The sequence below is a fragment of the Monodelphis domestica genome, chromosome 1 (assembly GCF_027887165.1).
Source record: "Monodelphis domestica isolate mMonDom1 chromosome 1, mMonDom1.pri, whole genome shotgun sequence".
NCBI lineage: Eukaryota > Metazoa > Chordata > Mammalia > Didelphimorphia > Didelphidae > Monodelphis > Monodelphis domestica.
The window spans coordinates 706,728,459-706,741,069 of record NC_077227.1 but is presented as its reverse complement, the minus strand read 5'-3'; the positions used below and the strand labels follow the sequence as shown (position 1 = coordinate 706,741,069).

Sequence of the window (12,611 nt, the reverse complement as noted above, 5' to 3'; positions counted from 1 at the left end):
CCTCCTGGACTCTGACTGGTTCTAAGTGATCCAATGTATGCTAAAAAGTGGCTATACAGATAGAGTGACCACATCTGATGTCAGTTCCAAATGTATTCCTCTCTCCTTACTCTAGCTGAGTGCTGGCTTCCACATGTTCCTGAAAGGTTCTCAACAAATGCTATCAATGGCCCACCATGATCACACTGGTTGGGCTGGATGTCAGCATGGAGCCACAGACTGACACAGATGAAGGTCTTGCTGTGATCATGCTAAAATTGCCTCTCATCAGCAGTAGGGCCACATTAAAACAGTTTGGCACCTGCAGAATCGGAAATAAAGCCACTTCTCTGATTCAAGAGATGTCAGTGGGTGCATGGTTGAGGGGGAAAGGAGGAGGGTGATAAGTTAAAAAAAACAACAAAACCAAACAGGGTGTTTTAAAAAACCATCACTGTACTCTGGTCGTGTCAGGTCACAATTTGAACCTTTCTTAGTATTTCTGTCAATTAAAAACAGATTTTTCTATCAGCAAGCTCTTATTTCCAATGACCCCAAGCAGGGAAGATTTAGGACTGTGACAAGGAAGCCAGAAGTGGGGTGAAAGGCCCCCTCTAAAAATAATCACAGGGTTGAAAGGCAAGCAGAAGGGAAACCCTCATTCTCTTGAGTAGCGATGGTGCCATGGAGCAAATGTCTCCTAACTTCCCCATCCCTTTGATCATTGAGATAAACCTGTAAAATAGGTTTAGTTTCATGGGGGCTGGATCTTTAACCCTAAAGGTTCAACAAAGAATGATACTCACCTTTTTAAAAAATCTATTTATTTGTTTGTCTGTAACATTTAAAATATTAAGATATTTATCTTTGAGAGTAAGAAGAGAAAAGTGAAGGTCATCAAGGCTTTTGCCTCCTGGTACCTGCCTCAAACCTCCACTGATTATCTACTCTGAAGCCTGGAGGTGATCCTGAAGGCTACGCCAGCAGAGTATAAACCCAGCTGGAGAGACTTCCAGTCTAAGTCTAGCAATGGGGTGGGTCTATAGTCTCAAGATCACTTCAGTTGAGCTCAGACAGACTCCTCACTAGAGTTGACCAATGGGTAATGAATGTGTTTGGTCCTGGCTGCTTATGAACACTGTCTACTGAGACATGATGTCTTGTCTCTACAATCAAGGAGGTCCCCATGTTGATGAACTCATGACTCCACTGACGTTAATGTCCAAAGGACACACACCCTAGCAAGGGCTCCCCAAATGTATGGGATGGCACCACAGGAGCCCAATGCTACAGTTTCTGCCCTGGAGTTAGTAACCTCAGAGAAACTACAATCAAAGAGAATTGAGGGCCCCAACTGCATCATGAGGTTGTTTCTTTCCTTTCGCTCATGGAGAGGTAGGATGGAAAGAAGTAAAAAAGCCCTATACGGAAAATGCAACAAAGAAACTCTTCATCTGTCCCATGCAGGGACAGGAGACTCAGACTCCAAAAGTCTTGGTTTCCTTCTTTCTGTATTGATGGGTTAGTCAGCTGCTGCATCATCTTCTGGGTTTCCTGGCTACTATGGTGCTGCAACTAGGGCCATCTTCCTCCCCTCTGGCAAGTTGCATTAAATCAGGGCTTCTTAATCCAGTCCATGAACTTTCTTCTAAATTTTGATAACTATATTTCAGTGGAATTTTCTTTGTAATTCTTTGTATTTTATTTTATGCATTTAAAAATGTTATTATGAGGTTTCCCCACAGTCCATGATACAAAAAATAAATGTTGAAATCCCCTGATCTTTGGCTAAGGCCTTTATATTTACTCACCTTCCCTTTGTTCCCCATGTCCATCTCTTCCCTTTCCCACTCCTCACCTCTATGCTTTTCCCTTCGGTAATTCTTGGTGACTGTCATTGAGATTTTCTGTGATAATTTCTAAGCTTATACTATATAGTTTGGCACCCTGGGGAGGGGGAAACAGATATTTCTGGTTGACTTACTGGCCCCTGCCCTTCCCACAAAGCCTAGCAACTCTAGTCCTAGCAAATTATTTCCTCTTCTAACCTCTGGATGTCTCATAATTGCAACCACACATCAGGGCATCTGGCTCAACCTCTCTAGGATCCCACTCCTAGAAGCATTCATCTGTCACCCCCACCCCCAATTTAAGAACCACTTGGGAGCCATGCTCTAAAGGTGCTGGTAATCTTCTGGACAACTCTGTTCACTCAATGTAGTGATAATCCTCTGCTTTCTAGAAACCCACTGAGGGTGATGGAACCCTTGGCTTTAGTGAATAGGATCTTTCACTTCTCACTTGGCAACTGGAATAGAAACCAGACTCAGAACAAATAATTTTGTTGTTAGAATTGAGTAGAAAACATCAATAGGACGATTGAGAAAGGGGAAAAAATGTTGGTTTCATTGCTGAGGAAGGGAATGGTGCTACACATTGGAATCTAGGGACAAGGAAAGGGTTAATGAAACCAAAGTAGAGCTATTCCTTTTGAAATTTCTAAAAATACCTGACAGATGGAAGGAGCTGGCCTAAAGGTGAGAGAGCTAGCCAATGGTTCTCTGACCCCTTTATGAAACTACAGTTTCTGCAGTTCTCTGTCTCCCTTCAGGATTTCTGAATTGTAAGTTTGATTTGGACAGGGAAAGGGTTAAGTTTAATTTATACTGATTCCTATTTAATATCATTCTCTCCCCGTCGGAGCCAGCAGCTGTGAGCTGATTGTACTCTCTCATTATGCAGTCTGTATCGCTAATGGCCTGTGACAAAGGCATGCCATCTTCCAGGCCTTACCCCCGAGAGCCAATTAAACACACATACTCCCTTCCTGTTTGCAGCGCATTACAATGAAATTAAACTGAATTTCAAAATCATTTTCTCCTAAAGACATCTCTTTACAATAATTAATGCATGCTATTCCTTTTCAACTGAAATATTCATCAGGAGTGTTGACTAAAAAAATTTTTTTAAAGCTGACTGCCCCACATTTCCCATCACTTGCTGCCATCATCAACTCACTGAACCTCGCTGTTGGCAAAATTCACAGGGTTTCAGTTCCAGTGTCTTTAAAGGAAGAGGAAAAAAAATATTTGCAGGTTGTTTTTTTAAATCTGAAGTTAAAAATAAAGGAAGATGGCCACAAAGGGAGTCTCACCGGAGAGTCAAGTTTCCAATTCTGGGCCATTTGTGATGCTATAGTAGTGATATACTAAGATGAAAATGGGAAGTGGTTTCAATGCTATGATTCTTATATAATGAATTAAAATCATCATAAAAGAGGAGTTCTGTATCCCCTAGATTAGCCTGCTTTAATGAGGCGGAATAAACAAAAGAAAAACAAGACATACAAGTAGAATGCGTGTCAATAAGCTAAAATTGTACTACCATGGACAGAGGCATCAGGGAATTAAATTAATGCAAAGGTATTTATTTACCAGAGGCTTTCAAGTCCCAAAGAACTTCTGGTATTGGGGCAAATCTGTTAGGAATGGAGCTATTTTTATTTTGCCATATGTGACATGCTATTTTTTTAGGCACTTCAGAGTACTATGTGCGTGTATACACATATATACATACATGAAGTAGATGCATCTATAATGGCATATTCATTTATAATAAAAATATTTATACATATTATATATAATAAGCTTACAATATAAATATTACATAATAGACATATGTGTGCTTATCAATGGAAAGAGAGAGAGAGAGAGAAACACGAGAGAAAGAGAGAGAGAAAGAGAGAGAGAGAGAAAGAGAGAGAGAGAAAGAGAGAGAGAGAGAGAGAGAGAGAGAGAGAGAGAGAGAGAGAGAGAGAGAGAGAGAGAGAGAGAGAGAGAGAGAGAGAGATCTCTATCTATATGAAATGAATTTTGGGGATGAGTGGGAAGGTTTTAAATTCACTTTTCCTGAGGGCTAGTTATAAACACCCACCCTCCAACCCTGTGGAACTCTACAAATAATCCTCTCCCAGTCAGTAAACTCTATTCCCTCCTGCTTGGAGCCAACAGGAAAAGGAAGCCCTGACCCTCACATAGGGAGGACAGGTACATTTCTCCATCCTCTACTTCACCCTGCTGTGATTCACTAAATAGACTAAGTCTTTCTGACTATAGCTGCTGAGCTGGAGAGGAGAGAAGAGGAAAGTGCCTGGGTGGCTCTGGTTGGAAGGTGAGAGAAAACAAGTGACTTCAAATCTGTCTCCCTTCCTAGGTGAACTCCATCCAGGGAAGGCAGAGTGTGCTACATTCTCCCTGCTTTAAAGTGGGAGTCTGAGATTTGGGGGTGCCTTGGGAGTGGTGGGTATCCCCGAGAAGCTTTCCGGGCTCTCACTCTCCTGAGTTTCTGTCCCTAGCCTTGTATCCATTTATGGGAAGGGTTTGGTCCAGTGTGGCAAGGTGACCTGGATCCCTGTGAGATCTGAGCACTGGACATGATCTCTTCCAAGGAGGCCAAAGGAACTATTTTATTTACATTAAAAAAAAAAAACTGCTCCCTTTCATTCACATTTACACCTTTATCCCCAGGAGATCCCAATCCCTTCTGCCTTTCCCTCCAGCTCTGCAGTGGGGCCCTGCTGCCTATTTAGAAGGCAGAATAGAAGGGTGGGAGGAAGACCAGGTCTGGGAAAGGGGAAAATGGGAAAGGTGGGATTTACTGCAGTGAGTGGGAGGGTCTGCTTTGCAGAGCTGCCTTTTCAAGTAATGAGGTGGCCACGTGAATAGCAGCCAGGAAAGTGTATACAGAATCCTTTTTGAGTCTAAAGTTTCTAAAAAAGGACACTTATCTGGTGCAAAGAGAACAGTTAGCATTTAAGAGTAAAGATTGCCCCTTTTCCTTGCAAACTTCCTCTGGCATCCCTTTGAAGTGAATCCCAAGAGCATCCCCTTCTATGGAAATGACTCCAAGTTGGAATGGATTTGGAGTTCACCTTAACCTGCCTTCTCATTAGAGTGTTTCTTTAAGTGTGGTGATAGTAACAGGATAAGATCGGCTCTGGGTATGGGCCATGGACTCTGGCAGTCTGATGAAGCCCCTTCACACAACTACAACTTAAAATCATTAAATAAAATACATGGAGTTACAAAGGAAATAAATTATATTGCAATAATTTTTCAAAAAACATTTAAGTTCAGACATCAGACAGGACAGGGCATGAGTTGGGTTTTGTTGTAAATGTTTCCCCACCTCTTATTTGTGGCCATTTCTTTGTATAGGTTTATTGGGTCAGTGTGATCACTCAGCAAAAGGTTGCTGACTTAGGGCATTAAGGCTTGCTATCAGAACAAACCTCCTAACAATTAGAGTTCTGTGGTATGTAAGCGGAATGAGTTGCCTTTGGGGGGAGTGGGTTCCCTCTCACTGGAGGTCTGCACTGGACAACCATTATGCTCTAAGTGGAGATTCCTTCCGATCTGAAAAAATGTGTGACACAATTTATCAAATGAATGATAGGTGCATTTCTCTGACTGTGGCACTAGAGGGAATAGATGCTGGGCTTAGAATCTGGAAGACTCATTTTCTCAAGTTCAAATCTGGCCTTGGACACTTCCTAACTGTATGGGCAAGCCCCTTAACCCTGCTTGCCTCCGTTTGCTCATCTGTAAAAAGAGTGGGAGAAAGAAATGGCAGACCATTCCAGTATCTTTGCAAAGAAAGCCCAAAATGTGGTCAACAAGAGTCAGATGTGATTTTAAAAAATCATACAACCACAAAAACTCAGATCTGTTTCCTAATTTCTGCCATATTGTTCTCATCAACAAAGGGACTAGGCCCTAACCAACAGTGGCTGTGTGGTGTAAGGGCAGGGAAGAGGAAAGGGTAAGGTGGTGGGAAAGAGGTGGTATCACCATAGCATTTTCTACTGAGCCACAGCACTATAACATTCTCCATCAAGCCATACCACCATGACTTTCTCCATTGGGCCAAACCACCATAAAATTCTCCATTGGGCCACAGTACCATAACATTCTCCACTGGGTCATACCACCATAACATTCTGCTTTGAGAGCCAGCCTCAAAGCAGATGTTTCTTAAATGCTCCAAGTTGAAAGGTTATACTGACGTGACAGGGATGAGTCCCATGTGTGAATTCCGGAGGTGCCGTGACATCTTCAAATGAACCAAACAAACAGCCTCCCCTATGGAAATTAATTCTGGGTTTTCATTGACTTGTTGACAAGTGCTGCATTACACACTTTCATCCTTCATTACTTTAAATAATGGAACAGGTTTGCCTCTGCCAAGCTATATAAAAGAAGCAATTTTAATGTATGGAAAAATGTTAAGTATAATAATAATAATGATAGCCAGCACTTATATAGTGCTTTAAGGTTGGCCAAATGCGTTACATGTTTGATTTCAGTTGATTTTCTCAGTGAGGGTAGATTTTACTATTATCTCATTTTATAGATCTTTATGGGGCACTGAAAGCTTAAAATCACTTGTCCATAATCACATGGTTAATAATAAGTGACTGAATCAGGATTTGCATTCAAGTCTTCCTAACTCCAAGCCCAATATTCTATCCTCTGTGCTACCCAGATGAAAATTGGTTAAGATCCCAGTTAGGGGCAGGAAAGAGTTAGAGGGAATAAATGAATGGAGTTCTTTATGGTATAGAGCTTTTGATATTATGAAGTCATTCTCCTAGGGTGATGGGGGTAGAGGGAGAGAAAATGAAGGCCAAGAAATGACATAAGGACCAAGCCAGTCTCTCTGAATTGGCCTCTTCAATAAGCAATCAGACCTTTGAGTCCAAAATATGACCCATAAAAGGAGATGAATAAAACTTCATGCAGATCTGCCTCACTTTAAAAGTAAAATTAAAAAACAGTACCACTTAATGTAAGAAAAGACAAGTTGACAAAACCAGTAATTTGGGAAGGGGTCAGGGTGATAATTTGCATTTCAAGAGGATTCTTTGTAGTATATCCAAAATAATTTAATTTTCATACACTTTTCCAAAAAACCTATCTATCATGGAAAGTGAGTTACACTTCCAGGTATTTGGCAAGCTGGAATTGGTTTCCATTTTGAATTTGACAGTTAGAAAGAATCCACAGATAGGACCCAAATGAGTCAATCTTAGCCATTTTCATTTTATCTTGTTCCATGGAAGTAGGTCATCACACTTCATCTGTTCATAATATTTTTCCACTAAATGTCTATGTTTTTCAGGGGTGCTCTGAGAAGGAAACTATGGCTGATCCTCAACAAAGAATACGTAGAATGCAAGACAGTATCCATTATCTTCCCTTTTCCTCATTTTCATCAGAATATATTATCATACATGTATATATATATATATATATATACATACATATAAGGTTTTAAGTATAAAGCTACACTAAGATTTTTTGATACCCATTGTGTATATAAAGACATACATGTACACATATACATCTTTGAATATGCCATAATAATTTAAAATGGCACTAGGACTTTGGGGACTTTTTGTTTTGCATTATTGTATTGCTGAGTTAATAATAATTAATATCAATTAATAATTATTAATAATAACTAAGTTATTCATTGTAAAATATTTCTGTCACTGTGTACAATATTCTGGTTCTTTTTATTTCACTCTGTTTCAGTTTGTATAAGTCTTTCCAGGTTTTTTTTACCTCTTCCTGTTATTTTTTACAGCACAACAGTATTCCATTACAATCATATATTAAAAATTAATTAGCCATTCCCCAATTGATGGGTATCCCTTCACTTTACAGTTCTTTGCCCTCACAAAAAGAACTGCTTAAAAAATTTGTGTACATATAGGTCTTTCTTCTTTTTTGTTTTTTATCTCTTTGGGATACAAATCCACTAAGGTATTGCCGAGTCAGCAGATATGTACTGTTTTATAGTTCTTTGGGCATAGGTATAAACTGCTCTCCAGAATGATTAAATCAGTTCACAACTTCCCCAACATTGCATTATTATCTTAATTTTCCCACATCCCCTCCAAGGTTGCTCATTTTCCTTTTCTGTCATAACAGCCAAACTGATAGGTGTGGGCTGGTACCTCAGAGTTGTCTTAATTTGCATTTCTCTAATTAATAGTGATTTAGTGCATTTTTTGGCATGACTATAAACAGCTTTAATTACTTTGTCTGAAGACAGCCTGTTCATATCCTTTGACCATTTATCAATTGGGGAATGATTTGTATTCTTACCCATATGACTCATTTCTCTACGTATTGGAGAAACATGCCTTTCTTGGAAAAACTTATAAAAAATCCCCCCTTTAGCTTCTGACTACCACATGCCCCAATTTACCCTTTTTTTCTGTCAGTCCCACCCTCCTTCTCTTATCTCTTTCCCTTCCTACTTTCCTATAAGGTATCAAAGATTTTTATACCCAACTGAATGTGTATGTTCTTCCCTCACTGAGTCAGTTCCAATGAGATTAAGGTTCAAGTGCTCACCTTCCACTTCCCCTATCTTTCCCTCTGCTGTAAAACCTCCTTTATGCCTCTTTTATGTGAGATAATTTACTCCATTTTATTTTTCCCTTCTCCTTTTCCCCAAAGCAATCCTCTTTCTCATCCTTAATTGTATTTTAAAAAAATATTACTCCATCATACTCAACTCTCACCCTTGCCCTCTATCTATGTAAACTCCTTCTAACTCCCCTAATAACGACAAAGTTCTTTGGAGTTACAAGAATTATCTCCCTATGTAGGGATGTACACAGTTTAACCTCATTGAATGTCTTTTGATTTCTCTTTCCTGCTTATCTTTTTATGCTTCTCTTGAGTTTGGTACTTAAGAATTAAATTTTCCATTCGACTCTGGTCTATTCATCAGGAATGTGTGAATATCCTCAATTTCATTGACTACCCATTTTTCCCAATGAAAGATTATGCTTAGTTTTTCTGGGTAATTCTTTGTTGAAGTCCTAGCTCCTTTGCCCTTTGGAATATCATATTCCAGATTCTCTGATCACTTAATTTCTAGTAGAAGCTGCTAAATCTTTGTTATCCTGATTGGCTCTATGATATCTGAGTTGTTTCCTTTTGGTTGTTTGTAATAGTTTCCCCTTGACTTTGGAGTTCTGGAATTTTACTATAATATTCCTGGGAGTTATTCTTTTGGGATCTCTTTTAGGAAGTGGTCAATGGATTCTTTTGATTTCTATTTTACCTTCTGGTTCCAGAATATCAGGGCAGTTTTCCTCGATAATTTCTTGAAAGATGATATCTAAGTTGTTGTTTTTTTAACATAGCTTTAAAGTGATCCAATAATTCTTAGGTTATCTCTCCTTTTATTTTCCAGGTCAGTTGTTTTTCCAATGACATAGTTCACATTTTCTTCTATTTTTTCATTCTTTTGACTTTGGTTGTTTTCTGATATCTCCTGGAGTCAGTAGCTTCTACTTGCCCATTTCTAATTTTTAAGGAGTTATTTTCTTCCATGAGCTTTTCCATATGGCCAATCTTACCTTTAAAGAAGCTTTTCTCTTCAGTGCATTTTTATATACCTTTTACTATTTGGTTAATTTTTCTTTTTAAAGAGTTCTCTTCAGTGGATTTTGGTGCTTTTTTTTTTAACCAACTGGTCTATTCTGTTTTTTATTTTAATGAATTAAATTTTTTTGTGCCTTCTTTACCAAGCTTTTGACTCTTTTTTCATTATTTTCCTGGATCAATCTCATTTTTTCTCTGATATTTCTTCTACCTCTCTTATTTGATTTAAAAAAAATTCTTTTTAAGCTCCTCCATTAATCACAGTGTACATATGTAAATTTTACAAGTACTATTATATCCATTTTTATGGATGGGGAAACAAAGTTTCAAAGAGGTAAGGAGACTTGTTCAGGAACACACAGCCAGTAAATGTCATCATTGAGGCTTTCTGACTCTGCGGCCACTGTACTTTTCACTCCCCCACAGTGCCTCTCAGTGAATCTTTTCCCCAGACTAAATACATGAAAAGTATAATTGGACCATACCTGTTTTAAACCAGCCATCAGGTGTGAAAGCATTCTTGGTTTCTTCAGGTTTGTTCCAGTACTCTTGAAATACTGTAGGTCCTCTCACCAAAAGTTCCCCTTCCTTGCCCTCAGAACCTGGAGTCACCTAAAGAAGGAAGGCAAGTTTTATTTTTGTAGCAAGAAAAGAAAAGAGAGGGAAGCATTTTGGCTTGGCAAAACAGGTCAGAGTGAGGTGTGGTCAATTCTGATCTTAAAGCACTTCTTCCACAGTATGGAAAATTGATTCGCTGAGTGCTTATAGCATGTGACACACTCTCTACAGTGCTACATAAGGTATGGATGACATATGCACCCTGCACTCGGGTAGCTTACAAATCAATCATACCTGGAAAGTGTCAACCGCCTGGAGCCTACTGTCTGTCCTTAAAAAGTGCCTTTATCTGAAAAGGTCCTTGGGTAGCATCTCTCTATACCTTCTATTTGCTAGATTTTGAGTTTAATCAAAGAAAATGAAAGTCATGCTAAGCTTTCTCTTTTCATGAGAGCTTTCCCCTAATAAAGATGGACTTCTACTCCCATTTCTATCCTGTAGCTTATCCTGGACAGTTAATGTCAGAGAGGTGATTTTCGTCAGGTTACATGAATTTTGGGATTTCAGTGGTAAAATCAGATATTGCTCTGAGCACATGGCAAGGCTCACCCCTGTTTTGGAGCTTGGGTGGCAGTTTTTAACCTAATCATACAAATAGGATATGAATCTAAGGGGTCTGTTTTATCCAGTAAGAAGCAGTTGTGCAGTGGGGGGACTAGGAGTTAGAAATAGGGAGTCCTCAGAGGAAAGACTGTCACAAGAGGGTGAGACTTGGGTGAAAGAACAATGGAGGCATGTCACAGGATGAGAGCAATAAATTATTAAACTATTCTGTTAATAAATTATTCTTTTATTAAGCAATTACCTGGATGGAAGCTAGAGTGCATAAAAAAATAAAGACAATTCTGTGTTCTCAAGGAACTTATAATCTAATAGGAGAAAAGAAAAATATACAAAAAATCATGGTATTGGGATATAACTCTAGGTCTGGAACCAATAAGACCTAAGTTCAAATCTAGCCTCAGACACGTTATAATTAAATTACAAACTCCAGGTTCTTAGTTTCCATAGAGTTTATTAATTATTACTTGAATAAAGAAAGCAGACAGATAGATATTAAAGTCTATTGTCTATTCTAAGTCTGACCATGTGGTGCTCCTCCCCTATGGCCCTCAGTCAGCCTCCCGCACCACTGTCCAGGGAATAGAGACCCCACACACTGTTGTAACCCCGCCTTTATCCTCTCTATTTTTTAATCTTAATAACATACACAGTTCTGAACTCCAAAGTATTGTTTTTAATTCATTGTTTTTCCTCCAGAAATCTCATAATACAGGTCTTAGCCTATTTTGTGTTCTACGGGAGTCCACAATAATTTGGGCTAAATTTCTCAGAATCTTCCATAAATTTCCCAGGATTTTATAACTGTTTTTACTGAAATTTAGAAAAGACTATTCCAGGTCACATCAGCAACAAAATGGAGGACTAGGCATTTTCTCTGATCTCCATGGCCTCTCAACCCTCTCCAAAACAGAAATTATGTGCCAGAAATAAAGTGACTCCAACTATCTCCATGTTCTAGGACTCTTAGAATCCAAGAGAAGCTAAAAAACAAGACCAAAAAAAATCCATGAACTGATGCTTACTGACTGAGCTCATTCATTACCTCTCTCCTCCCTCCCATGGTACCAGCAGTGAGACTATACTAGCAGACCCAAGGATCTGATACAAAGGTTGGGGCTTGCAAGAAAACCCAACTTGACACCACAGTAACTCCTTTATCTTTTTAGTGCCATACAGACAGACTCCAGTCCCAGGCTATGAAAGTTTGTTTGAGAAGCAGAGCAGGAGATAGCCCCAAGGAGCAAGTCTATGGGGGCTGTGGCTAGTGTAGGACAGACAGTTTCAAAGCTCCAGCTTGGCAGTGTTCTGAATTTCCCAGAGAGAGAGTAAGGCAAATCACCAGGACAGGACCCCACATGTGTGGAGGAAAGCGCAATATTCCACTAAACCCGAGGCAAAGAGCTGCGCAGCCAACTGAGGCCCATTCTGATCACCCACAAGTCACACAGAGCAGAAACCTGGGCTGGTGAACTATGACTTACTCAGTGTGAGAGAAGATTAAGGTACTTTGAGATCCAGACTGCAAGGAAATCCCCATAAGAAGGGAAAGAGACTGAAGGTGATTAGAGGAAAATTGGGAGGTCAGGTGGGGTGGAGTAGAATCTGAAATTGCCAAAAATCTTAGGAAGAAGAAAACTCAAAGACCTTGAATGTAAGTAGATAAGTCAATAGGCAAAATATAAATAATAGTAGGAACCATGGCCTCCAGATCTATTAAATAAGTTCAGGCATCTATGAATAAATATTGTAAAACAAGGGAAGCATTTGATGAGACAGAGGACCATGTGGAATGTGAGAACAGAATCATAACATACTGTTCCTAAGTGTTTCAAAAAAGAAACAAGAATTATGAGAACACAATATACAGCCTGCATAGCAAAAATGAGTTTAATAGAAAAACTGGGAAGCCTCATCAAAGAAAAAAGGAGAGAACAAAAGATCTGGAATGCAAGTATATAGAAATGAAGGAAAATGTACAAGAAGCAA

At 39.2% G+C, this 12,611-nt stretch overlaps 1 protein-coding gene across 3 annotated transcripts in view; it reads right to left on the bottom strand.

Annotated features, from left to right (window-relative positions):
- Positions 1 to 12,611, bottom strand: part of ACSF3 (acyl-CoA synthetase family member 3) — a 237,775-nt gene that overhangs the window by 97,918 nt on the left and 127,246 nt on the right. For all 3 annotated transcript variants that reach the window (XM_007477310.3, XM_056810927.1, XM_056810930.1), the window contains one exon: positions 9,929 to 10,055. In XM_007477310.3, the coding sequence (XP_007477372.1) occupies positions 9,929 to 10,055 (127 nt within the window). The remainder of the gene's footprint in view (positions 1 to 9,928; positions 10,056 to 12,611) is intronic.